At 50.6% G+C, this 24857-nt stretch overlaps 5 protein-coding genes across 5 annotated transcripts; 4 read left to right on the forward strand and 1 right to left on the reverse strand.

Moving 5' to 3' along the window:
• Positions 1–654: 654 nt before the first annotated feature.
• ENH_00058640 (26S proteasome non-ATPase regulatory subunit, putative) lies at positions 655–3301 on the forward strand (the record flags this gene model as incomplete). Its single annotated transcript, XM_013583601.1, has 8 exons — positions 655–1191; positions 1369–1453; positions 1579–1612; positions 1851–1955; positions 2118–2163; positions 2515–2592; positions 2833–2972; positions 3196–3301. 8 exons carry the CDS (start codon positions 655–657, stop codon positions 3299–3301), a joined length of 1131 nt encoding a protein of 376 aa, XP_013439055.1.
• Positions 3302–6332: 3031 nt separating this feature from the next.
• On the forward strand, positions 6333–10372 carry ENH_00058650 (phosphatidylinositolglycan class A protein, putative; the record flags this gene model as incomplete). The annotated part of the gene is made up of 12 exons (XM_013583602.1): positions 6333–6939; positions 7176–7326; positions 7646–7748; positions 7976–8161; positions 8299–8458; positions 8579–8656; positions 8785–8880; positions 9058–9113; positions 9328–9450; positions 9648–9689; positions 9844–10079; positions 10294–10372. 12 exons carry the CDS (start codon positions 6333–6335, stop codon positions 10370–10372), a joined length of 1917 nt encoding a protein of 638 aa, XP_013439056.1.
• Positions 10373–13133: 2761 nt separating this feature from the next.
• On the forward strand, positions 13134–15247 carry ENH_00058660 (cyclin-dependent kinase, putative; the record flags this gene model as incomplete). The annotated part of the gene is made up of 4 exons (XM_013583603.1): positions 13134–13440; positions 13581–13691; positions 13898–14088; positions 14264–15247. The coding sequence occupies 4 exons, from the start codon at positions 13134–13136 to the stop codon at positions 15245–15247; spliced, it is 1593 nt and encodes a 530-aa protein (XP_013439057.1).
• A 926-nt stretch (positions 15248–16173) lies between these two features.
• Positions 16174–17841, forward strand: ENH_00058670 (hypothetical protein, conserved; the record flags this gene model as incomplete). Its single annotated transcript, XM_013583604.1, has 2 exons — positions 16174–16272; positions 16699–17841. The coding sequence occupies 2 exons, from the start codon at positions 16174–16176 to the stop codon at positions 17839–17841; spliced, it is 1242 nt and encodes a 413-aa protein (XP_013439058.1).
• Positions 17842–18822: 981 nt separating this feature from the next.
• ENH_00058680 (protein phosphatase 2C, putative) lies at positions 18823–22128 on the reverse strand (the record flags this gene model as incomplete). The annotated part of the gene is made up of 9 exons (XM_013583605.1): positions 18823–18923; positions 19226–19379; positions 19560–19624; positions 19766–19877; positions 20151–20332; positions 20617–20685; positions 20899–21003; positions 21157–21277; positions 21553–22128. The coding sequence occupies 9 exons, from the start codon at positions 22126–22128 to the stop codon at positions 18823–18825; spliced, it is 1485 nt and encodes a 494-aa protein (XP_013439059.1).
• Positions 22129–24857: the final 2729 nt, after the last annotated feature.

Below are 24857 nucleotides of genomic sequence, written 5' to 3' on the forward strand. Positions count from 1 at the left end.
GGGGGAGCTGCGGCTGGACCCCTCTGCGGAGCTGCTGGTGGACCCCCTGGCCCTCAGCCCCGGCCCCAGCCCCCTGCTGCAGCAGCAGCAGCAGCAGCAGCAGCAGCAGCAGCAGCAGCAGCAGCAGCAGCAGGAGCTGCTGCAGCAGCCGCCCGCGGGGTGGTGCGTGGCCTTCGCCCCCGGCTGCGGGCTGGGCGGCCTCGCCCGCGAGGCCGCCGCGCTGCTGCGGCGCCGCGGGCAGCTAAAGAGGGCCGTTGCTGCAGTGCTGCGGCTTTGCATGCAGCTGCTGCGCTTTCTGCAGCAGCAGCAAAGACTGGAGCTCATTGAGGCTCTCAAGGCCGCCACCGAGGGCAAGGTGAGGCCTGCATGCATGCAGAATGCATGCACAAGTGCATGCAAAAGTGTGCATGCATGCATGCATGCATGGTGCATGCAGGCATGGTGCATGCATGCAGGCAGGTGTGCAGGTGTGCATGCATGCATGCAAGACGTCCAGGCGGGACAAAGTCCTGCTGCTGCTGCTGCTGCTGCTGCTGCTGCTGCTGCTGCTGCTGCTGCATGCATGCATGGAGTTGTGTTGCGTGCAGATATTTGTGGAAGTCGAGCGGGCGCGGCTGATTTTGTTGGCGGCGCTGATGCAGGAAAAGGCCGGCAATGTCGAAGAGGCCGCGCGCATGCTGCAGGACGTCCAGGTGCCACAAACTGCTGCTGCTGCTGCTGCTGCTGCTGCAGCTGGTGTTGCTGCTGCTGCTGCTGCAGGAGCTGGTGTTGCTGCTGCTGCTGCTGCTGCAGGAGCTGGTGTTGTTGTTGTTGCTGCTGCTGCTGCTTCTGGAGCTGCTGCTGCTACTGCTGCTGCTGCTGCTGCTGGAGCTGGTGTTGCTGCTGCTGCTGCTGCTGCTGCTGCAGGTGGAGACTTTCGGAGCGATGGAGCGGGAGGAAAAGACGAAGTACATTCTGAAGCAAATGATGCTGCTGCTGCAGCAGTCGGACTTCATCCGCTGCCAGATCGTCAGCAAGAAGCTGAGTCCGAAGCTGCTGGAGGCGCCGGACTTGCAAACTTTAAAAGTCAAATATTACGAACTTATGATCTTTTATTATTTGCACGAAGAAGCACTTCTTGATGTTGCGAAATGTTTTGGCCACATTTACAACACGCAGATCGTCCGCGACGACTCCGCGCGCACGAACGAGGTGTACATACACCCGAAATCCGTGCAGAACAGATCCTTCAAAACCGTTTTTCTTCCGTTTTGCAATTTAAAACTGTCTTTTCTTTTCTTTTATTTCTAAATATTGTTTTTTTTTGTTTTTTTATTTCAAAAATGTCTTTATTTTCTCGTAATCGGCTGCTTTCCGCTTCCTCTGCAGTGCCTCGAGTTCTTCAGCATCTTCATGGTCCTCGCGCCCTTCGACTCCGAAGCCCAAGAGCTCATTTCCAAAACCCTAAAAGAAGGTTCTGCTGCTGCTGCTGCTGCTGCTGCTGCTGCTGCTGCTGCTGCTGCTGCTGCTGCTGCTGCTGTTTGGATTGCTGCTGCAGTTGATTGATTGAGTTGCAAGTTTGCTGCTTGGGTGCTGCAGAGATCAAGAAGCTGCAGCAGCTGCCGACCTTCGAGTGAGTTCATTTTGCTGATTTGAAGTTTTTGATTTTTTTTAATTTTGCATTAAATGGATTTATCACTTTCAACTTGCTGCAGTTTTCTCTGTCTTCTTTTGCAGACTTTTTCTTGTGAAATCCCACAGAGTGGCTCTTGCCCGCAGCAGAGCAACTGCTGCTGCTGCCGCTGCTGCTGCTGCTGCTGCTGCTGCTGCTGCTGCAGCAGGCGTGTGTGTGGCTTTGCTGCTTGCTGCAGGCAGCTGCTGCGGGACTTGTCGGGAGAAGAACTTCTGTCTTGGCCTTTGCCTTATGATGCAGATTTGCATTTGCATGCAGCTTTTGGCGAAGACAAGTTCCCGGGGTGCGGCACTTGGGGTGTACGTACACCCCAGCGCCGCGCGCGCTGGGGGCCTGCTGCTGCCGCCGTCACTTTTGTTCTTTTCGCGTTTCTTGCATGCATTTGTTCTCCACTTTTTCCAAAAGATTTTCTTTTGCTGCTGCTCTTCCTTCTTTGTTGCTGCAGAGGAGAGAAGAGGTGGACGCTGCTGCGCAAACGCGTAATCCAGCATGTGAGCAGCAGCAGCTGCAGCAGCAGCAGCAGCAGCAGCAGCAGCAGCAGTAGCAGCAGCGCGTAGTGCTTCCCTGGCCCCACAGAATTGAAGTTAATTGGTTTCTAGCAACTTTGGCAGCTGCTTAAGCAGCTAGTGGGGCCCCTGTGGCAGCAAAAAGGACCTTGTGGGGTTTGCTGCTGCTTGCCTTGTGGGATTTGCTGCTGCTGCTTGCCTTGTGGGGTTTGCTGCTGCTGCTTGCCTTGTGGGGTTTGCTGCTGCTGCTCGCCTTGTGGGGTTTGCTGCTGCTGCTTGCCTTGTGGGATTTGCTGCTGCTGCTTGCCTTGTGGGGTTTGCTGCTGCTGCTCGCAGAACCTCCGAGTGTTGTGCGCAAACTACAGTGTCATTCATTTGGGGCGCGTGGCTTCGCTGCTGGGGATTCCCGAAGAGGTCCGTTTGCTGCTGCTGCGCTGCAGCTCCTTTTGCTGCAGTTGGGCGCTTTTGCTGCAGCAGCGCGGTGTCTGTACACCTCAGCGCCGCGGCGCTGCTGCTGCTGCGCTGCTGCTGCTGCGCTGCAGCGCCCCGTGCTGCAGTTGGGCGCTTTTTGCTGAGGAGGGCGCAGAACTGCGCAGCGCCTGACAGCCGCGCCTGCTGCTGCTGCTGCTGCTGCTGCTGCTGCTGCTGCTGCAGGAAGCAGAGGCGGAGCTGTCGGAGCTGGCCAGCGCGGGAGTGCTGGATGCGAAGATAGACCGGCCGGCAAGAACTGTGGCATTTGGAAAGCCCAAAACAGATTTAGTAGTTTTAGAAGAATGGTCTTCTGCGTTGTCGAAGTGAGCGGCGGCGCGCGCGAGCTGTCGATACACCTGGCGCCGCGCGGCGAGCTGCCTATACACCTGAAGCCGCGCGGCGAGGTGTCTGTACACCTGAAGGCGGGGTCGCTCCCCTGCACTTCTGGCGGCCCTTTCTGCACTTAAAGTGCTCCATTAATTGTTTTATTTTGCATTTAAATGTATTATTAATTGTTTTGTTTTGCTTTTTGTGGCTGCTTTCCAGGCTGCTGGACAAAGTGGACCTCTGCTGCCACATGATTCAAAAAGAACGCATGGTGCATGCAGCGCGGGCAAAGGCAGCAGCAGCAAACGCGCGAATGGCTTCTTGAACTTTGCACTTTTTGGATCTTTTCCAAGTTCAAAACATTCAAAGAAGTCTCCAGAGACTTCGAAAATAATTCAACTTTTATTCTTTCTGAATTCTCTCCAAATATTTTTCCGCTTTTGTTCTTATCTCGCATTCCACTTTTTGTGAAGTTCTCTCGAGGACTTTCCAAAGCTTAATGGATTTGCTCGGGCGGCATCCACTGAGCAAGAATCGCCTGCTGCTGTTGCTGCTGCTGCAGCATTGCTGCTGCTGCAGCATTCCTGCTGCTGCAGCATTCCTGCTGCTGCAGCATTGCTGCTGCTGCAGCATTCCTGCTGCTGCAGCATGGCTGCTGCGGCTGCAGCAGCTGCTTCTGCTGCTGCTGCAGCAGCGTTTCTGCTGCTTCTGCAGCTGATGCTTCTGCTGCTGCTGCTGCTGCGACATCTGCAGCAGCTGGAAAAGCTTCCTCAGCAGCAGCAGAATTCAAATTCTCTTTTTCTTTCTCTGCAGTTCCGAACTGAGTTTGCTCAGTTAGCAGCAGCTCTTTTCTAGTTATTAAAATGGTAAAGTTATTTTCGAAAAAAAATTTATTTTTCTGTCTTGCGAAAGTCTTGAGGAGCTGCAGCGCTGCAGCCAGCCATTTGCTGCAGTGCTGCAGCAGAATAAGCAGCAGCAAATGAGAGCAGCAACTTGGCAGTTTGGCAGCAGCAGCAGCAGAAGCAGCTGGGGCAGCAACAGCAGCAAATAAGAGCAGCAGTTTGGCAGCAGCAGCAGCAGAAAAAGTGGCAGACGCAGCATTAGCAGCAAATGGGAACAGCAATTTGGCAGTTTGGCAGCAGCAGCAGCAGCAACAACAGCAGCAGCAGCAGCAGAATAAGTGGGTGGAGCAGCATTAGCAGCAAATAAAAGCAGCAATTTTGCAGCAGCAGAATAGCCAGGATCTTTTGCTGCTTTTGCTGAAATGAAGTAAAAATGAAAAGAAGAAGAAATGGACTTTTGTCTTTTTTTAAAAAGATAAAAGAATAAAAGTTCTTCATAATTAACGAGCCCTCTCTGCTGCTTCATCAAATGTTATTTTTTGTTCTTTTTATTATTTGTTCTTACTTTTTTATTTTGGTAAATACTTTATGCAAGGACCTCTGGCGAATTTTCTTTTTTTCTTTTTTTATCTTTTGTTTTGATTTGCACTATTTTGATAAATGCTTTCTGTAATTATCTCTGGCGAATATTCTTTTGATTTTTTTGACATTATTTGATTTTAATTGAAGTTATTTGTTTTATTTTGATAAACAATTTATGCAAACTGCATGCAAACTCCCCCCTTTAGCCCAAACGCAGGAAATGGCTGAGTAAAGCCTTTAAGGATTTTGCCAGAACATTTTCTGTATGTAAGCAGTTCGGGTTTTAATTTTATTGTTGAAGAAAAGTATTCAACTTTGCATGCAAATGAAGTTAAACTTTAACTACTGATGAGGACAAATATTCAAATTTGTTTTAATTTAATTGTTGAAGAAAAGTAGTCAACTTTGCATGCAGATGAAGTTAAACTTTAACTACTGAGGACAAACATTCAAATTTGTTTTAATTGTTGAAGAAAGGTATTCAACTTTGCGTGCAAATGAAGTTAAACCTGAACTGCTGAGGATAAATATTCAAATTTGTTTTAATTTAATTGTTAAAGAAAAGTATTCAACTTTGCATGCAGATGAAGTTAAACTTGAACTGCTGAGGACAAACATTCAACTTTGCATGCAGATGATGCCAAACTTGAATACTGAAGACACAAATTCAAATTGCATGCAGAAAGCTCTGCTTTCATATGATGCCAACTTGCTGGAGAATCTTCTTTGAGTATTACTTCAATTATTAAAGAAGAGTTCTCAAATTTGCATGCAGATGATGCCAAATTATTGAAGGATCTTGGCTGAGTGTTACTTGAATTGCTGCAGACAAATGTTCAAATTTGCATGCAAGATTTTTTTTCTCATGATGGCAAACTATTGAAGAATCTTTGCTGATTGTTACTTGAATTGCGAAAGACGAAAAATATTCAAGTTTGCATGCAGAAAGCTCCGGCGTTTCGCTGCGAATTCACACTGCGTCTTGCTGTTTCGCATGAAGATAAACTTCTGAAGAGTCTTTGCCGAGTATTAATTTAATTACTAAAGACAAATATATTCACATTTGCATGCAGAAAGCTGTTGAAGAATCTCCACTGAGTCTGCAGGCATTTGCTGCGGTGCGCTCTGCTGCTGCAGAAAACATGAATGGCAAGTGTGTCTGCTCGAGCATTCAGACTTGGCCATTTTTCAGCAATAAACGAGAATTGTCTCAGAGCTTGTCTTGATCTGCATGCACTGCATGCATATGTGCTTCTCTTTTTATGAATAGACTTTGATATTCCTTTTTTCTGCAACGAATGGCCGTCAATTCGCTCTTGAAACTGCGAGTTTGCCGGACACCTCGCAGCCAACACTGGGATCTCCTCTCAAAGACTCTCCCTGGATTTCAATGTGAGTTGTGTTGTTATAAAAATAATTCAATAATTCACCGGAAAGCTTCATTTGGGGAGTCCTATTCCGGAAACAACGCAGGCGGCGCTTGACCCTCGCGTGACCCCCGGCCACCGCATGCACAGCAAGCCTCCGTGCAGAACTTCAATATTACTTCCCTATAATGTGAAAAAAATTGCAATTTGATTGTTATTGTATTTTAGACTCTGTTTTGGGTGACATGTGGAGGGAAAAAGCGAAGGAAACGCCCGCACTGCTGCCCGCCAGGGGGGTCCTGCCCGCCGCGGCTACATCACTGAGGAATGCATGACTACACAGCCCTTTTGACTCCAAATATTCTCGTGTCACTTCTCAGTTTCGCTGGGACTAAGGTCTTCGAGTGCAATTCGCAGTCATTTGTGCTGATCAGCGGCCAGCTGCGTTGCTTCAGCCCCCACCCGAGGTGACTGAGAGCTTCTGGAGCGGCAACTTATGGCTTTTCCCGGAGAACAGCAGCTGCACTAACTTTTTCGCATACCTTAGAGTCTGAGTGGCGGCAAAATGGCTCTTCGGGGGGCTGGGGAGGAGGGCAGCAGCAAAAGCCCAGCCATGGATGTCTGCTACGCAGCAGGTCCCACCGATGACCGCGAGTACAGCGGCTGCTGCTGCTGCCACTGTTCGTGTTCCTGCTGCTGCAGCGGCCGCGGGGGCGGCTGCGGAAGAGCAGCGCGAGCAGTTTGTGCTGCAGAGCGCACCGGAAGCAGCAGCAGCAGCAGCAGCAGCAGCAGCAACCACTCGCGTTTCTGCAGCGAAGCTGCAACGGCTGCGAGTTCTGTGCACGGAGCCGCCGATCTGCACAGATCAGCTTCGAGGGAGCCGCCGCAGAGCCCGCAGCAGCAGGCGAAAGCGCTCGACGCCACGCAGTCCACAACAGCAGCAACGAGCTGCAGCCAAAACTCGCCTTCTCGCGAGTCCGAAGACGCAGCAGCAAACGAGGCTGCAGCTTCCCGCAGTTTCCGCGGAGGCTGCGGCGCTCCCAACTGCTTTCTGGCCAACTCCATCCGGCCCAAACGCCTCTGCATCTGCATGGTTTCCGATTTCTTCTTTCCTTCGCTCGGAGGCGTTGAAATGCACATTTACGAACTCTCCGTCCGCCTCGCCAGAAAAGGTGCGATCTTGACTCGGTTTCCACTCTGTGGCCAGCGCGGGACTTTCCTCAGCAGCTTCGCTGCGTCTTTGGCTTTATTCCGTTTATTTTCTTTATTTCTTCGGCTTTATTCCGTTTTATTTTCTTTATTTCGTGCAAACAAAGTGGAAGATCCCGTGGGTTTCGCGCTGCTGCAGCTGTTCAGACGCGCGCCTCTTGCTGGCCATTTTGAATTCTCTCGCTGTGATCTTCCTCAGGATTCAAAGTCGTTGTAGTGACGCATGCAATAGACGGGCGCCACGGAATTCGATATTTGACTGAGGGAATAAAAGTGTATTACCTGCCGATCACTTGCTTTCATGACAGGAGCACCTTGGTCACCTTCTTCACCACTCTTCCCCTGATCAGGTTCGTCCTGCTGGGAAAAGTCACTTTTTCGTTGAAAATAGATATTTTTCTAGCTTTGAAAATCGCCCCAAGTCAAACTAGAAGTGAATCTCTTCGAAAAAATATGCATTCATGCCTTCAAATGTTCAATTTGAAAGTTGCTCAACAGTTCTTCACTGCTTGTTTGGCACTTAGCGATTTAGTGCTTCCTAGTGCTGCTGCAGCTACCGCGCAGCAAACGCAGCAATATAAGAAAGTGGAAACTTTGAGACACCTCTAGAGGCAGCAGCAGCTGCACTGTTGTCGCAGTCCTGTTGCAGTGCTGCGCTGGCTGCTTCAGGACAGTTTTAATTCGTGAAAAAGTGGATATTGTTCACGGCCACCAAACCACGAGCACTCTAGCTCACGAGTCCATGTTCCACGCCCGGCATCTGGGGTATCGCGTGAGTGTTGCGCAGTGCAGCACAAGCAACCGAACAGGCCACGCACAAGCCAGCAGCACAGAAAAGGGGCTCCATAGCAGCAAAAATGAACTGTTTCTCTCCACCTTTCTTCTGTTTTTAGGCTGAGCAGGGCTTTCTGCCTCTATTTTCGCTATATTTGCACTTTAAAAGGCAATGCTTTTGTTCACTCTTGCGAGCGGTGTGCTGGGCGCTGTCTTTGTGATCAGGTGGTTTACACGGACCACTCCATGTTCAGTTTTGCAGATGCTGCATGCATCCACATGAACAAGATTTTTAAGTTCTTTTTAACGCACTGCGACCACTGCATTTGTGTGTCTCACACACACAAGGAAAACCTTGTGCTGAGAGGAGCTTTGAATCCTCACCAGATCGCCGTCATCAACAACGCAGTGGTCAGTGGCTTTGAGAAGGACTTCACGCCGACAGCCATTGAAGCAGAGAGCTTAACATCAGCAGCAGAATATGCATGCGGGGATCTGTAGGCAGTCATAGAGTGACTTGGCAGTGGTTTTGTTGTCCTTTCTTGCAGGACGTGCCAGCATACGTGCCAGATTTATCTAAGCGCCCGCCTCCCCCGGCCATAAACATTCTTATTCTTTCGCGTCTAAGCTACAGAAAGGGAATAGACTTGCTGGTAGACATAATTCCAGCGGTGTGCGCCAAGTACCCCAATGTAACGTTCATCATAGGTAAGCAGGATAAGTAATTCCCCGAGGGAGAGTGAGCTTGCAGCTGCACGCCTTGCTGCATTGGAAATATAAATCTGCACAGTCTCTGCTGGATTTTGTTTGCTGTCTTCGGTTTATCAGGAGGGGATGGCCCTAAGCGGATCATCTTGGAGGAAATGAGGGAAAAACACAGAATTCATGACCGCGTTGAAATGCTGGGTGAGGCGAGCGCCCGCAGTGCCATGACTCCACAAGAACCAATTTCAAGTTTTCTATGAGGTCCTTTTCATAATTATTGGACGCTTGTCTTTGTCGGAGTGTCTGTTATGTGGTTGACTCTTCTACAGGGGCCATTCCGCACGGTCAAGCTTGCTCCTTTTTGCAACGCGGGCAGATATTCCTCAACGCGTCGCTTACTGAGTCATTTTGCATTGCAATTGTTGGTGAGCGGACGAAGTTTGGATCATACACGCAGTGCAAGTTATTTTTGTTGGCACTGACACTCGTTGCTAGCAGCAGCCTGCAGCGCAGTGGGCGTTGCTGCGAAGTTGATGGGGGCGCGGGAGATGAAATATAGTGCAGCAACGTCTCTGGTGTATTTTATTTTGTTTTTTTTGTAGAGGCTGCTGCTTGTGGACTAGTTGTCGTCTCAACAGACGTCGGTGGCATTCCCGAGGTGCGGCAGGAGCCCAGCGGTGTAGCTCTTGCAAAACTGAGATTCTTTGAGCGTGCTGCCATGCACCACTTTGCCCTGCAGTGTTTGTTATAGCTGTGTGCCACTGTCCTGCACAAGATTTGTAGCTTTCAGGCTTGTGTTTGGCATAACTTTAGCTTCCTTCTAGCGCTGCGCCTAGAAACTACTTGTGACTTCGCATGCAACGACTCCGCAGGTGCTGCCGCCTGACATGGTGCGCCTCGCTTCGCCAAATCCTGCAGCTCTGACGCTGCAACTGGAAGAGGCAATCCGACAAGTGGAAAGAGGAGATGTCGACCCGCATGCTTTGCACCAAAGGGTGAGCACTGGGGAGTTGTGACCAGAAGTGAAGTAGCAGTTTTGCATGAAAAGCAGAAACGGCGCGAGTATGCCTTTATAAAACGCTAAGAAGTCCAAAAATGAGATGTCAGTGGTTAACTGTGGAGACTGAGACAAATAATGGAGAGTATGTCAGGTCTCATTGTCCTACTTTTCACTAGTGAGCGTTTTCTGCAGGTGCTAGAAATGTATTCGTGGGAGGATGTTGCTGATCGCGTGGTAAGCGGAACCAGTGCAAGTTGTCACGAGGCCAAATATGCACATCTCAGAACTAAACATTCCAATTTGAAGGCCTTATATGAGAGACCTCGCGTGCTGGAGGAGGCCATTCAGCGCCTGCTTGTTCCTCACCCTTGTTGCTTTCTGCTTGCAGGAACAGGTGTACTTCAGTGCTTTATTTGACCTCCCAATGTCTGCTCACTTGCGAAAAGGGATTTCCTTGGCAAATGTCCCATTGCCTCCAAACCCTCCACCGCTCCCAACTTCCCAAGGCTCTGTCAAAGTGTTGAGGGCTCTCAACAGATGCGGGCCTTTTTCTGGGAAGTTCTTTGCACTTGTTGCTGTAGTAGACTGGTGTTTGATTCGCCTTGTTGAATGGCTTTTCCCCCGGTAAGCTGTTGCCGACTATAAAGGCACAGCCGCGCTAGCTTTACTTTACTTAGAGTTATAGTCGGCAACAGTGCCTTTACACAGTTTCTTACATCACAATGTGTTTACGCATTTAGTCTCGGCTAGTCACCAGCGAACTGCAGTTGGCTGGGGTGTTCTTATGTGCCTGTTGCAAGTCCATTCTTGTCGGAAGCCTGCGCTGTTTGTGGTGAAGGGATTCAATTGAGGAGGCTGCCTCTTTTCCAAGCGACGTTCTTTACTCCGTGAAGACAAATTTGCCGTCGCCAACGTAGTCTTCGTGAGTTGCACTTGGCTTTGTCTCTTGGCATGGGAAGCTCAATGATGGGAATCGCGTCTGTAAAGATGGGATTTTCGTTTGCCCTTTGTGCGAAACAAATGTACCAACAACATTTTTACAATGCATGTTTATTCTTAAAAGGCGTTCAATGAAAAGTTAACGATCCGAAGTGGTTTCACCAATTCACGTTTGCTTTTACCCGCCTTTCAGCGTTGTCAGGCGTAGCGTGTAGCAGATGAGTAGCATCTATTGGTAATTCGAAACGAAAACGCATTTTTCTTCAAAGTTGGACAGATACAACATTACCCACAACTTCGCCTGCACTGGGTTTGTTTTAAATTGCATATGGGCCATGCTTGTGGCACGTGGAGTGCGCGCTTCGATCGTGTCATTTGACAACTAAATCAAGCCAAAGTGACGGGAATATATTTATCTAGGGGAATACATCGATGTTTCTGTTTTCAAAACTACATGTGCACATGCTACAGTTACTTTTGCAAGTTACGTTCAAAGTCTTCAGAGCTGGAAGCACTTGACCAGGAGAAAGACAAACCCGGCGCATGCCACACTGCATTCGCCGACATAAATGAGAGTTGATCAATAACTAATGTGTTGTTGTACTCTCACTCTCAACAAAAGTGGTGCGCAGTTCTCAGTCTGGAGGATATGCATAAGGCAGATGCTTCGACTTTCCAGGCTTGCGTTTGTATTGCATTGCCTTCTAAATAGGCGGCATGCAGAAACGGGGCTTTTTCATTTCAACAACAGACTTGGTTCTGAAGCTGTAACGGTTGGAGCCTCAGAATACGCGCATGCATCGTAACCCAAATTTGCTCGAAATGCTGTTTGAGGCCCTCCAAGAAAAATCGAATGAGTGGAGCTACATGAAAGGAACTCGAGGTGGACCATAGATGAAAACAGAAATACTTCTTACTGAAGCCACAGGGGAAGCACTCAGATGTGTGGAAGATGAGTCCCACTGCTGCACTACAGTGGCGGACAGACGTAAGAAAAAGCTGGGTTTTGTTAACAGCTCTATGGGGCCAACAACAACTGCGGCTTAGGCGGCTCCAGAAACGGATTAGGACTTCGTAGGCGGCTCCAGAAACTAAGACTTCGTGCCTGCGTTGTAGTTTCGCCGCACGCACTTGAACATTAACTCAAGGTGATTGGGAAAGGGAGCTACTGCGTTATACAACTTCCGGAAGAACTAGAAAACAACACATGTCTATTAGTCAGAAGACAACACATTTATTATTTTATCTGCTAATGAGGCTTTCAAAAGGGACCGTAATCCGAGAGCGGTCCAGATGCCATCCCACAGTACGAAGTTTGCGTGGGCTGGAGCCAGCCATTCTTGCAAAGGCGAAACACAGAACTGTAGGGAAACAGAATAGAGCTTAGAAAGAAAAGTCTTCGTGCTTGTAGCTAGTGTGTGTGTATATTTTAGGCGGATTAGATGAAACGTAGAGGAATGGACGGGCAGAATAAGCTGATAGAGAAGTTTAGATACTATCTCAGAGTGATACAACAAAACATGTTCAGACTGGCGAAAACTGTTGGAGTGGGCTGGAGAAGCCCTCAAGCCAATCGAGCCAAACACACTCAGAGTGGCCGCGGCCGGGAGAAGAGCACAGGGAGCCGTTAACACCGGGGATAAGACTTAGGTGGTAGATAAACAAATAACTTGAAGTCGAGGGAAGGCCCACAACTTGCGGGCTTGCAATTAAGGATTTAAAAGGCGAAGCGCCTCCATGTGCAGCCACGTCCGTAGTTTAAGGGCACCCGGAATGGGCTTGCCAAAGCACTACTGTGCAAATAAGCGAGAGTGTCACGCGGAATATTGGAATCGTCATAAGTAAAGATTACTTTCGTAATTATACGGCAAATAACTTCCGGGAAACTCGCGGCGCCTCCCAAAGACAGGACCGTGGGACGAAGTGGCGGTGGTTAATCCGAATGGCGCGTCCCTGCGTGCTGCGGCCTAGCGGACCAACATAGTTGATCTGGGAAGAAGAAATCATAGGCAGGGGTGTCTTTTCAATTAAAGTTTCATGAAATCCCAAAAGGAGTATCATGAGTGTTGCTTGCTGGTGGTGAAGGTAGTACGGGTCGGGCTGGGCGGTCGGTGGCGCAGAACGGCTCTGCGGGGGGTCGGCTTCAGTTGGTGATTATGAAGTTCGTTTGGAGAAAACTGCGATTACTAAGCCTTCTGTGCTTCGAGTTTGCTGGAGATATCCAAAACATAGGTAGATAGGGAGGGGGTGTCGCAGTTTGCGGGGCCCTCCTTTCCCTCAAGTTCCAAACACTTGCCGAACATAACCTACCGTTATGTTGCTGCCGTACTAAACAGGTGCTTCATCAATGATCAAGTGCTTATCCTTTGAATTTATTTGAGCTTTGGGAGGCAGTTTCCAGCGCGGCAACGGCAAGTCTTTACTATCGCGTCCCCCCCACGAGTCGGCAGCGACAGAACCCACTACGAAACCCTCAATTTTTGCAAATTGTGGGGCCGAGCCCCAAAGGGTTTCAACTAAGTGGCGCGCAGGGGGAAAGAAGTGGCTGCACATGCAGTTGCTCAGCAGCCTGGGTGTTTCGTACTGCACACAGCAGAAGGCACGAAGGAGCACTTGGGCTGCGAGGGACTTGCCCTTGCCAACGGATAATTCGGAGACCCCGAGGCCAAGAAATCCCGCTTCTATGCATGCAAAGGGCTGAGTCTGAGGCACGCAACGGTTTGCAGACCTGTTGCAGCGATGGACACTGCGTCGCAGCGCAGCCAGCCAGGGCGCCTGCTCCTGTCGGAGTGTCCTCGCAGTTTCTTGGACTCAATTCCCTCGCCCATAGCCCCGGCTCCCCTGGGGAGCCTGGGCTACGTCATAACGAAGGAGCACGTTGACGAAATGCGTCGGATGGAAAAGCTGTGCGAAGCCAAGGAGGAGAAGCTGCACAGGGAATACAAGCCCGTGTTCCTTCCCGTGGATGAGTATCTTAGCAAAGAGATCAACTGCGAGCTCATCAACGTGGACATTCGAAGCTATCCATGGAAAAACACTCCGTTTGGTAAGCTGCCGCCGCCGTCCTCCCCTTTGCTATTTGCTGGGAAGAAAGGAACTTGCCAAGGCACGTCACCGCACTTCCACCTCTATACTAGCTGGATCTGCTTGTCTAATGATGCACTTTTGTTTTGTTTTGCTTTTTAGGAGATGTTTACTACTCGCCTCGCTACAACGATGACCGGTACACATACCGGCACGTTCTCCTCACCAACGGGGTGCGGAAAGAAGCTGAGCGGGTCGCTGCTACCGTCCCTGGTGCGTCTTTTCACCAATATATATAATATATACATGTATATATGTAAATATATGATATATAGACGTATATGTGTATGCATGTTTCTCCAGCGTTCGCTGCCGTATCGCTTTCACCTTGCCTACGTGCACATGGCTGCTGGAAAGCTGCTGAGCTCACGAACAAGGCTTTGAGCCGCGCTTAGATCCAGTGCTTTCTTGCGACTCAGGAGGCTTGTTGACTGAAGAAGTGTTTGTTCACTATTTGGGCATTGTCTTGTCGAGTGGGTGGTCGCACTTCATGCTGTTCAACAAACAGTTCAAAGAGCTGATCCTCAGAAGACCGAAAGAGCCCGACGCGCCGGCGACTCCGGAGGAAGTCACGCGCATTCGCGACGGCGCTCCCGGGCCAAACGATGAAGTAAGTTTGGAGTTTTCAAGTTTGCTGCGTTGCGGCGGAATCGCCCAACTGCGAAGCCGCAGCCCTCTGGAAGCTGAACTTCACTGCTGCTGCTGCTGCTGCTGCTGCTGCTGCTGGACGCAGCAGCTTCAAGAGGTATTCTCGCAGCCAGGTTTGTCTGCGACTTGGAACTCAGGTTGATTCCGACAGCGGAGATGACGAAGAGCAAAAGGCAGCCATAGCTCTGCTCCGCAAGAAGGAAGCCGAACAGCAGCAGCAGCAGCAGCAACTGCAGCAAGAGAACAAGCTGCAGCAGGCTGGCTTTCCGGATGCAGAGTCCGTCGCCGGCCACGACTGTGGGAGTAAAGAGGAGACTCAGGAGGCTGCTGCTGAGCAGCAGGACTCAGCAGCAGCAGAGAGTCAGCTCCGGGGGGCCCCGGAGTCTGCAGCAGCTGCGGAAAAGGAAAATGCGCTGCTGCCGCAGAACTCGAGGGAAACTGCAGCAAAAAGTGGAAAGCCACAGCTTGTGGCTTGCACAGGTAGCAATGCAGCACGCGGGGGCCGCAGCAGCCAAAAAGGAGCTGCTGAGGAGTCGGAAGTGGGCCAGAAGGCGCTGCATGCAGCTCAAAGTGCTGCTGCTGCAGGGCCGCAGGGAAGGCGGCGCAGAGCGGCGCCCACAAAGGCAGCAGCAGCAGCAGCAGCACACAGCAGCAGCAGCGGCTTGGCGCAGCAGCAAAAGACCAACGGCAAAGGCCTGCCAGATGCTGCAGCAAGAGCCCGAGGCCGAGCTGCTCTCCGCCGAAAAGAAGCAGCTCCCCCTCCTCGAGCTGCTGCTGCTGCTGCTGCTGCTGCTGCAGGCCGGCGAAACCCAAGTGAGGCTGGGGGGCCCCCGGCTTCAGCCCGTTCTGCTGGGACTGCAGCAGAAGAGAGTGCCCCGCTGCCGGCTGCTGCTGCTGCGAGAGTGGCTGCGAGGCCCCTGGGGGCCCCGCGGGCGCAGCCGAGAGCAGCAGCAGCAGCAAGAACTGCTGCTGCTGCTGCAGCAGCAAAGGCCGACGGCCGCGCGCAGGGCCGCGCAGAAGAGAAGCTGCTGACTGCAGCAGAGGCCCCCGGAGGGAAAAGACGCCTCGAAGGAGGGGCAGCAGGAGCGGAAGCGAATAAGGCCAAGCAGCGGCGGGTGTAGTGACACTTCAAGGGAGACTGCGGAAGCAGCTCAGCAGAGCTGCTGAGAAGTGCAGCGAGCCTTGGAAACTGCTGCAGCGGGAAGCACTCCGCAGCAGTTCCAGAGCTTTCGTCTCGAAGTTTGAAGTGGCACTGGCGCATGCAACAAGTGCTGCACCTCTGCGCACTTGTGGGGTCTCGGCGAGACCCCAGGCCGAGGGAACTGCACACAAGTCTTTGGCACTTGCGGGATCTGTGGGATATCTGGCGGCGCAGCCGTCTTGTCTTAGCGCAATTGGCGGGCCCTCGAGCCGCCAAGACCATTTTTTGCCAACTGACACTCGGAAAGCTGAACTTCACGGACTTCGCCCTCTTTAAACTGGGCTGGCGCGTGCGTAGTTCACTTCTTTTGCAATTAGTCAAAGAGAAACCTCAGGGCAAACGCTGATGCTCTTCGTGGGAAAGTTCTGCACTTTAGCGCCTTCATTAGTGGCATTTTATGCCTTTCAAGTTTGCATGTACCCGCGAGCTTGAGGGCTTCACTGCCGAATTAATGTCAGTTTAGGACGGCCAGTCAAACTTGCGAATCCTTACATTGCAACCGGCGCTGCGGAAAGGGGAAAAAAGGCTTTCTGTTCGAATCTTTGAGAAAGAACCCCTCACACTGTGCATTATTCCTCGTGAAACCCCTTTTAATGTCCTGCGAGTCGAATAGGCAATGCTTTGTTCATGATCTGATGCTGAATCATGCCAAAGTCTTGCTGCCCTGTACAGCCAGCTGGGAACCGTCCTGTCTTCTGCGAAGTTCGTCACCGCAAAGTTCGAAACACGCGAGCTCATTGCGCACCATGCATCTATCTTAAATGCTATCTTCATTTTCTGTGTGAATGAACCAGCTGCAATAGCAATACCATAAAAGAAAGAAGCTGCTTTGAACACCCACCTACAATGCTTTCCTCGCTTGCCAAGAACTTTGTCGGAACCTCGCGGGAAACCAGCGCAGAGAGAAACTCTCCACAATCACGCCTCAGCCCACATCCTCAAGCGGTGAGCTGAAGCAAAATAATACTTTCTGGGGAGTTTCGACTGTCAGTTCAGATCGGCGACTCCGCAATAGCCTTGAAGGAAAGGCCGCCCGAGCCATCACCGGTAAACACGAAGCAGCAGCAAAACTAGCAGAGTTGGCCTTTTTTATTCCAGAACATTTTCATTTACTCATTGAATGCTCCATTTAGTTCCCAGATGACGCGTGGTGTCCAGAAAAGATCGAGCATCTTTTTCCGGAACTGAGAAGCGCCGGTTTCAGCAACAAGTGCAGACCAACACTGGTAGGGCCTCCACGTTGTGCTTCTTTTCACGCTGTCTTCATATTTGTTTAAAAACAGATTGAACATCCCAGGAACTTAATTCAGATTTCAGTTCCGGACAAATCTGTTTTGAACTGCAAACCCGCAAAGTGCCTGGCACTTGCAGAACACCAGAACCCTCCAGGTTTGCCCCTCACATGTCACTCGGTTCATTCAAAAGCTAATTTTTGTCGAAGGCAGCAGACACAGCAGCAGCTGCAGCCCCGCTGCTGCTGCATGTCCTGCTCTTGCCGACAGATCTAGCCAGACTCGAAAGAGTTGTTCAACTTCTCCTGACTCTTCTGCTGCTGCCAGTTCCTCAGGATCTCAGCAGCAGAACGAGCAGGATGTGTCTGCTGTGTGCTTCCGGGAGCTGCTGCCAAGTGAGAGCAGCAAGCGCGGAGTGAACCCGCAGGCCCCCGCCGCAGCTGCTGCTGCAGCAGCTGCTGCAGCTGCTGCTGCAGCTGCTGCAGCAGCAGCGCAGGCCAGCCAGTTCTTCTCACTTGCTGGGGACCACGCGGACTCGCGGCAGGCCTTGTGTCTCCCTGCAGCTGAGGTTTTGGCCATTCTTTCAGGATCTCAGCAGCAGAACGAGCAGGATGTGTCTGCTGTGTGCTTCCGGGAGCTGCTGCCAAGTGAGAGCAGCAAGCGCGGAGTGAACCCGCAGGCCCCCGCCGCAGCTGCTGCTGCAGCAGCTGCTGCAGCTGCTGCTGCAGCTGCTGCAGCAGCAGCGCAGGCCAGCCAGTTCTTCTCACTTGCTGGGGACCACGCGGACTCGCGGCAGGCCTTGTGTCTCCCTGCAGCTGAGGTTTTGGCCATTCTTGACGGCGACGAGCCCCCCGAAAGTGCTGCTGCTGCTGCTGCTGCTGCAGAGGCCAGCGGGCTGCTGCAGCAGGGCAGTTCTGCTGCAGTGGAGGGGCTGAGTCCCGGCACTGCAGCAGACTGCAGCTCCCAGGGCCTGCACTTGATCTCCGAGTTCTCCAACTTGACAAACAACTTGCCCGGCTCGCCGCAGCCCTCTGCAGAAGAAATGGTGCGGCTGCTTCTCGCCGAAGTGCCCATAGCTCCCGAGAAAGTGGCCCCGAGTGCTGCTGCTGCTGCTGCAGCGCGAAACACGAAAGAGCTGCTTCCCCAGAGTTCTGCACTCGCCTGCTGCCCGAAGGACTCTGCCGTTCTGCAAAGAGGCAGCGGACTGCAGATCCCGCAGCAGCAGCAGCTTGCAGCAACTCCCCCCCAGGCTGCTGCAGCCCAGCCTCCACTAGAGACTTAGATGAACAGATCAGCAGAGCCATTTCGGACTTCGTCGAAAAATCGACAGAGTGGCAAGAGATCCTTTACTACGCCACCACAGAGCCTAGCGACATTCAAGTTCGCCTCTAGACTCGCGGCTGGGCTGTTCGGACGCGGCCCCCCGCCGCAGTCAAAAAGGTCTCCGGCAATTTCAGTTGCAAGCCAGGCCATATATGTCTTCAACAATATTTACGACTAATTGGGCCCTGGAGACGCGGCAAAACGCATCTTCGAATCCTGAAATTAGGCCGCTTGTGCGGCACCATTCACAGATTCGCTTGTTTCGCCAGCGGCTTGATGAATACAATAGATTTTCAAATCTCTGTGTCCTAGCAATCCGTTAGAACTACTTTCTACTTCTAAGAATAACTTGTACTGCACAGGACTGTGAGTAGCCGCCTTTGGCACGCGCGGGTTCCTTGGTACAGAATATCAGTGAACTCGCTACCGTTGTTCTGTTAGGCTTCCTATTTATGCCGATCCGCGGCCTCAGGTGTCATATTTCACTCTGCTGAATAAAAAGAGCTGAAAAGTTCCGCCCGGGAAACATAATTAAGAAGGCAAAGAATAAGCGAGAAATTGTCAGACGTACGATGGATCATAGCCACTGCGTGCAGTCCAACTTCCGAGGCACAGCCGGGCTGGGTAAGGCGTTCAGTGGAGCAGTGTATGACGCAAAAACGCAAGAAAAAGGCTGCACCTAGAAATGAAGACAGATACAGAGCCTTGTAGACTCCCGTGAGGAAGTTGCACAACTCCTTGCATCACACGAAACAAAGCGCACTCGAGAGGAATAAGGCAGCACAAACGGCAAACGAGAAAATCAATTTCAAGATAAACGCGATGATGGGCGCTATATTAGCAACATAGTGGGAACGGAAAGCGCCGGAAAAGTGACCGCGCATTTCCAGTCCCGCACATCACAAAAAAGCGAGTGGCGAAACGGCCAAACGAGATCGCATCAAAACAGCGTGACCACTGGACCAGCTGAAGTGTGGTAAGTGCCGCTCCGATAAACATTCGGCGCCAACAGCAGTTGAGTTTCCACAAATTCTCTCCGACCTGCATCAACCAATGGACACAAGCAAGGCGGGTCCAGCTTCATAACATCCTTTGCTAGTCAGTCAGTCATGATGCTACTAAGTTAGCTACCCTGCTAGCCACGACAGTCTTCAGCTGTCACCACTTCCTCAACACAGTACCTCCAGCTTCCTTCGCTAGTGAAATAGACATCTATGCAAATATCGCATCCCTTTTCAAGCACAGAATATGTGGCCAAACTGCAATCAACTGACGTACAAACGCAGTGCTGCCGGAATGCAGCCCAAAGTCGCTCACATCCCATTCAAAGGAAACCGCCTCACCTGAGAAGTCGTATGTAAATCTCTTGACTACGCTGCTGTTTCTCTTCCTGCTCATTAACTTGGTCAGCACAATAGAAATATTGTCCGCCGACCCGAGAAGATACGCCGTGTTCAGCATCCGAAACGCTGTCTCCACCAGATTATCGTTCGTGTTCTGAAAGAGCCATGCACGGGCACGTAGTCAAACCACGTCAACGAGGTTTCTAATATAGCAACCCTTCGTGTTTCGAGCAACGAAAGAGCAGCTAGCCTTTACTCCACAAATCAATCCACGAATGGCTGTGGCGGCAGCGTGAAGCACAATAAAGACATGCAGACCTCTCGCAAAGTGTACCTGCAATTCGCGCTGTAGCAAATTTGCGACGTAGTCCCAACTCATGCCCGGTGCCTCAAACATCCCTGAGCATAAAACATGCGCTCCGTCCCGGCTCCATTACAATGTGGTTCGATAGTGAAAATCGCAAATTCGAATGCACAGAAAAAGGCGAATAGGAATCAGTTGAGACCCTTCGATCACTCAAAGTGCTCACAGCAACTTACCGTCGCAAGCCATAAAGATGTAATCGCCCTCATAAGCCTCGAACGTGCGCACGTCCGGAATCGCCACTACTTTCTGCTCGGTAGCTGGCAATGATGCGTTCGATTTCATGCGCTGCATCGCATGAAAGCGCACAAACGGAAACACAGGAAACTAAACAGCCGAAGTTGCAGAAGCATTGCATTGCTGCTTCTGTTGTGCAGTTCTGTATATCTAGAGCCTTGCAACTGGGAAGCGTTCCTCTTGCTTTCACGCGCACCTCTCGAAGCTGACCGTTACTTTTATGTATTTTTCTGCATAATACTCGAGCTCTGCTGAATACTACCGGAAAAGTTCTACAGAGCCTAGTTGGTATGTGTGTGTTATACTGCTTTGATGTTGCCTCACGATGTCTCCAAAGGCTCTTGAAACGGACAGAGTTCCATCAACTCGGTACACCTTTCGGACTCGCGAAACGAAGCCACCTGCACGGCTAATCCGTGCGACTTCTTGGGGGTCGTTCGGCTTGTGGTCTTTCGACATGATCGTGTAGTTGCCATTTCGGTGCAATATAAAGGCCCGAGAATCTCCTGAAGCGCAAATCAGCACACAGTAGCAGGCTGCGATGTGTCTGCAACGCAGAAGCGATGGAGCTGCAACAACACTGCCGTGCAGTCAACAAAACTATGGAATGGTTCATTTACAAAGCAGTAGCGCCATGCAATCCGAACATTAAAACGTTTGGGCACTCTGGGCAGGAACGAACAAACTGTATCCATGCTTTTAACTAAGACTGTATGAATAACATCGCGCAATAGGCTTGACGCAAGAGAACTATACGCCATTCGTCTGCATCACATAGCTGCTTGCTTACCAATATTTGACACGTGTATTTTGAATTTCGGGACCCGCTCATCCGGCCTCTCGATGGCAACAATTAAACCTGCGGAGAAACAGCCAATCTCGGCGAGAAAAGGAAAAGTTAGCTGCATGTGCCTGCACAGGGGGAACTGCGGAGGTGGAACTACAAAAATGACAAGCCAGATGCCGCTAGAAAATACTGCTACGTACAGAAACTCCAAATAATTTCAATACGCTGCCTGCTCTGAACCAGTCCTATGCAACTGTGTTCGTCGTAACAGCGAAGCTCTCTTACCAGTGCTGCCACCTCGTTCATGACGCACAGGATCAGCTTGGATCACCGCATCAAGCATCAAGGAAGTCCTTTTAAAGCTCTCTGGAGATAAGTCCGGCATGTTCCCTAAAGCAACAGAGCCAAGAAACACACGTGCGCTGCATTTTGCCAGGACTCAGCCAACAGCAGAGTGACCCTTAACTAAACTCTCTCCGCCAATTGATCTACACTGTCTAAGGGAAAAGCTTCTACAGTAGGGAAAATGAAGTAGGGCCCCACCAAAGATGTTGCAAAACTGCGCCACGCAGGTCCGAGACACAGCAGAACCTCCGTGACCATCGAAAATGGCCTTGAAGCGCACATTGTGCTGCCAGTGCGAAGGAGCATGCACTAGAAGGGCCTGAACATTCAAAAAGTCTATCACTGGGGGGCCAGCTGTTTCTGTTGGCAACTGGCGAGCAGCCGTGGGAGAACACCATGAGCTATTTACCCTCAGCCCCTGACAGTTGCCCTTTGCACTTAACTTCGCATCGCCTATCCCATCAAAAGAATTATATCAGCAGCCTGGCTAGCTGCGTTCTCAGGATAATGATGCACACTTGAACTAGTACTAAGTGCGATAGCTTTGCTGTTCCTCCTTATCGTTGCTAAGAGCAACACACCGCACGAACTTACGTCTTCGTCTTGTTTGCGCTTTCCGTTCATTGTTGCCCCTGTGGTTTTCGTGTACCACTCCCACAAAATGACCATCTGTTTGGAGTAGTGTCTCACGAAAGGCGCAGAGAGTGCACGCCCCCGCGAATACATGGGATCTTGTGGCTCCTGTCGCTCGCCTTCTTCAGAAGCAGCAGCTGCAGCTCCGTTTTTCTCACTCCTTGCTGCTGCGTCACCAGAGGCTCCCGTGGCTGCTGCAGTCCCGTCCGCTGCAAGCACAGGCCCCTCAGGCGCCGGAGCAGCTCCTGCTGATTTCCCTGCACTGTTGCTCTCAACATCTCTTATTGCTGAGCCTAAAGCTTGCGGAGAAGCCAAGTCTTCCCCTTTAGTATTAGCCTTCCGCTCCTCAGCCTGTTCCCCCTCCTTAGCTGGGTGCTGCGGCGCAGCCGGTTTCGCCCCTCCATTTGCCCTGTTCAAACTCCCTGATGAAGTATCTTTGTCGTTTGCTCCTGTGGCTGATACAGCAGCTATCAGAAGAAGCAGGAGGAGAAAAAGCCACAAACTCCAAAAACGTCGATCCTCCCGCAGTGGACTCATGCTTGCGGCCTCAATGCGTACCTGATTTTGCTGCTGTGCTTGCTGCTACAGCAGCAACTGATTCTGTGTTGTTGCGTCTGCTCCCCGCGTGTATCTCAAGGGGAGTAGTCCGGAAAGATCGTTTGCGTGGAGCTCATCATACACCAGGCGAAGCCCGGCGCTCTCCTCTGTTTACGTCGTAAAGTGTGTTAACCTTCAACGCCTCTTATTTCCCTCAAAATCGGTGAAGTGAGTCGCTAATCCTCCAACTCAGCCTTCCCTAATGAGGCCAGTATTCGCAAGGGCGGATCTGGGAGGGGGTGCTCAACGAAGCGGCCAAGAGCGTCGTTTCCGGATATTCGGCGCACGTAGGTAGCAAGGGCTCTACAGATAGTGTTGCAAAAATTAGATAAAACAAAAGGAGAATAAAGAAGGGGGAAAATGGAGCAGAAGTGGAAGAGACCTCGACAATGTAGAAGAGCGCCACCGCTCTGTACCCCGTGGAGCCTTTCAGCCGTCTGTTCTGATGCTCAAAATGAGCTGACCTTGCCAGAAAACTATTATACTTACAAAAAACGAAACTTAGTCAGATTGGACGCAAGTGAGAAGCCGCCCATCCAATAGGGAGGACGCGAGGGCTTCTACACTTTAGGAGCATCGCGTCCTGGTCATCAACGACGGCTATTATTACTATCGGGAATATTATCAGCAGCGTTTCCCGCTGCATCTGGTGCTCTTAAGCGATGTAGTATTCGCTTTTTAATTCTGTCTCGAGCTGGACACTAAGAGGTATAAGCGCCCTAATTAATTACAGCATAACCTATGCAACAAGGTATCACTCTAGGATCCCATAACCCGAAGTCCACTTGCTGTACAGGGCCTCTCTGCTCGCAAGATCGAATGATTATCATACTTTAAAATAGAGATGAGAGCTTCACGGCATGTATAAGAAAAGTGTGGAACTGCCAATGAGTTATTTAGTCTTGGGCACATGCAACTCGACAGTAGCACCTGTGGTAGAGTTAGCACTACTTATAGCAGAACGTGTGCAAGTTTGTATGCATGCATAAGCTTATACGAAAATTGAGTTGTTTAATCATTATAAAAGTATAATTTTAAGCAGCAATTTTCTAACGGATCCCCACGCTGCGTTGTCAACTGGAGTCCTAAACTAGGTGGGAGCGTTCTATGAAGGCCTGCTCAGCCAAACACTGGCAGTATTGCAGCACAAGTTGAAAGTGAGCGAATATGTACATCATTGTAGGCAGAACAATAAATAATTAATATGGCCTGCGCTTCCGGGAATATCAACACGCGTTCTGAGGACTGCCCTGTCGTGCTGCGATTTTTTGAGAGCTATACCCAGGTCTTCACGTCTTTGGTGACAAGAATTGGTGTGGAAGAATATTTGTCGGAAGATGGCTGTAATGCTAAGCATCAGATGGAAGGCTCCGCGGGACAACACATATCACCAAGTCCAGCACGGGCAGAATACACCTTCGAACAAACTTCAGAATTTGTAGAAATGAGTCAGCCTAGGTAAGTACCGACGGTGAACCTCCAGGAAACAGCAAAAGAAAAAAAAACTAAAGTCCGGAAAACACAGTACAAGGAAGAGGGTCCAGCGCTCCGCGGCGACGCCGAGCATCCAACTCCGACTCAACAGAGCACAGTAAGAGGGTATGCAGGCAATTTCCAGTGCAGCACTTATGCAATACTTGTGCTCAAAATAGCGTGCAGTTGTTTCTACTAACGTCTTAGTCCAAGTCTTACTAGGAAATCCTCCAGCTTTCCTCACCAACTGCCTGCTTGATCGCACAAAGCGTTGCCTTCATACATCAAAATAATGTTGATCTTGCCTGCTCAAAAGGCGTCCACAACAGATCGATTTTGGCTTCCGAAAGGTCTCTTCCATGATATCTGTGTAGGCATGCCTTGCTTGTCCCAGCTGGTCTAGCAGTGCGAGTAGGGGAGTCTCCCAACCCATACTTGTCTTCCACACCAGTCATAATCTTCTGTAGCCTCTATTTTGCATTATAGAAACTTCAAAGGCTAATTTTGTAGCTAGATGCTTTCGCGGGCCCTCATTGCGACAGGCCTTTAGGGCAGTAACTCTGTGCCCCACTGCACGCTACAATAGGCTAACTAGCTTTCCATACCTCCGCAGAGATCTTGAATTCTTACTGAGCAATTTGATGTAGATATTTATCTCTTGACTTTTCAATTTTTCATATTCAACGTTTTCAAGCTCCTTGTTTCTGCTTCACTGACGGCCCCACGTTCATTGCCGTTAGTCCGCAACGATGTTCTCTCTTGCTCGGATTCAAGAACACTGAGCACCTTCAAGAACGCATTTTAACTTACAACAATTTACATACAGCTTAATTTTGCTGCCGATTGCCAATCACGCAGGAAAAACCGTAGAGCGCGCAGGCACCTCAGAACATTGAGTGTTCTCGAGTCTGAGCAGAACCCGGAGCACGTACCGATTCTGTTAATATATTGGGAAGGAATTAGGGTAATCAAAACGTTTTTGTGACTGTTTTTCTTTGCTTCCTAGACGCTAAGTCGCAGATTCGATATGCAGATTAACTGTTAACCCTTTAGCCAGTGCTTACTTCACCGCATGACGGGGTAGACGCTTCAGTGAATGCGCTTCGCCGTAATCAGATCTTTTGAAAACAGACAACGTGCACCATCAGAATCTTTGCGGGATTCCTCTCAAAAGGCGTCTTTTCCTCAGTTTCCAC

Source organism: Eimeria necatrix, genomic scaffold (genome assembly GCF_000499385.1).
Source record: "Eimeria necatrix Houghton genomic scaffold, Enh_scaff4, whole genome shotgun sequence".
Taxonomy (NCBI): Eukaryota; Apicomplexa; class Conoidasida; order Eucoccidiorida; family Eimeriidae; genus Eimeria; species Eimeria necatrix.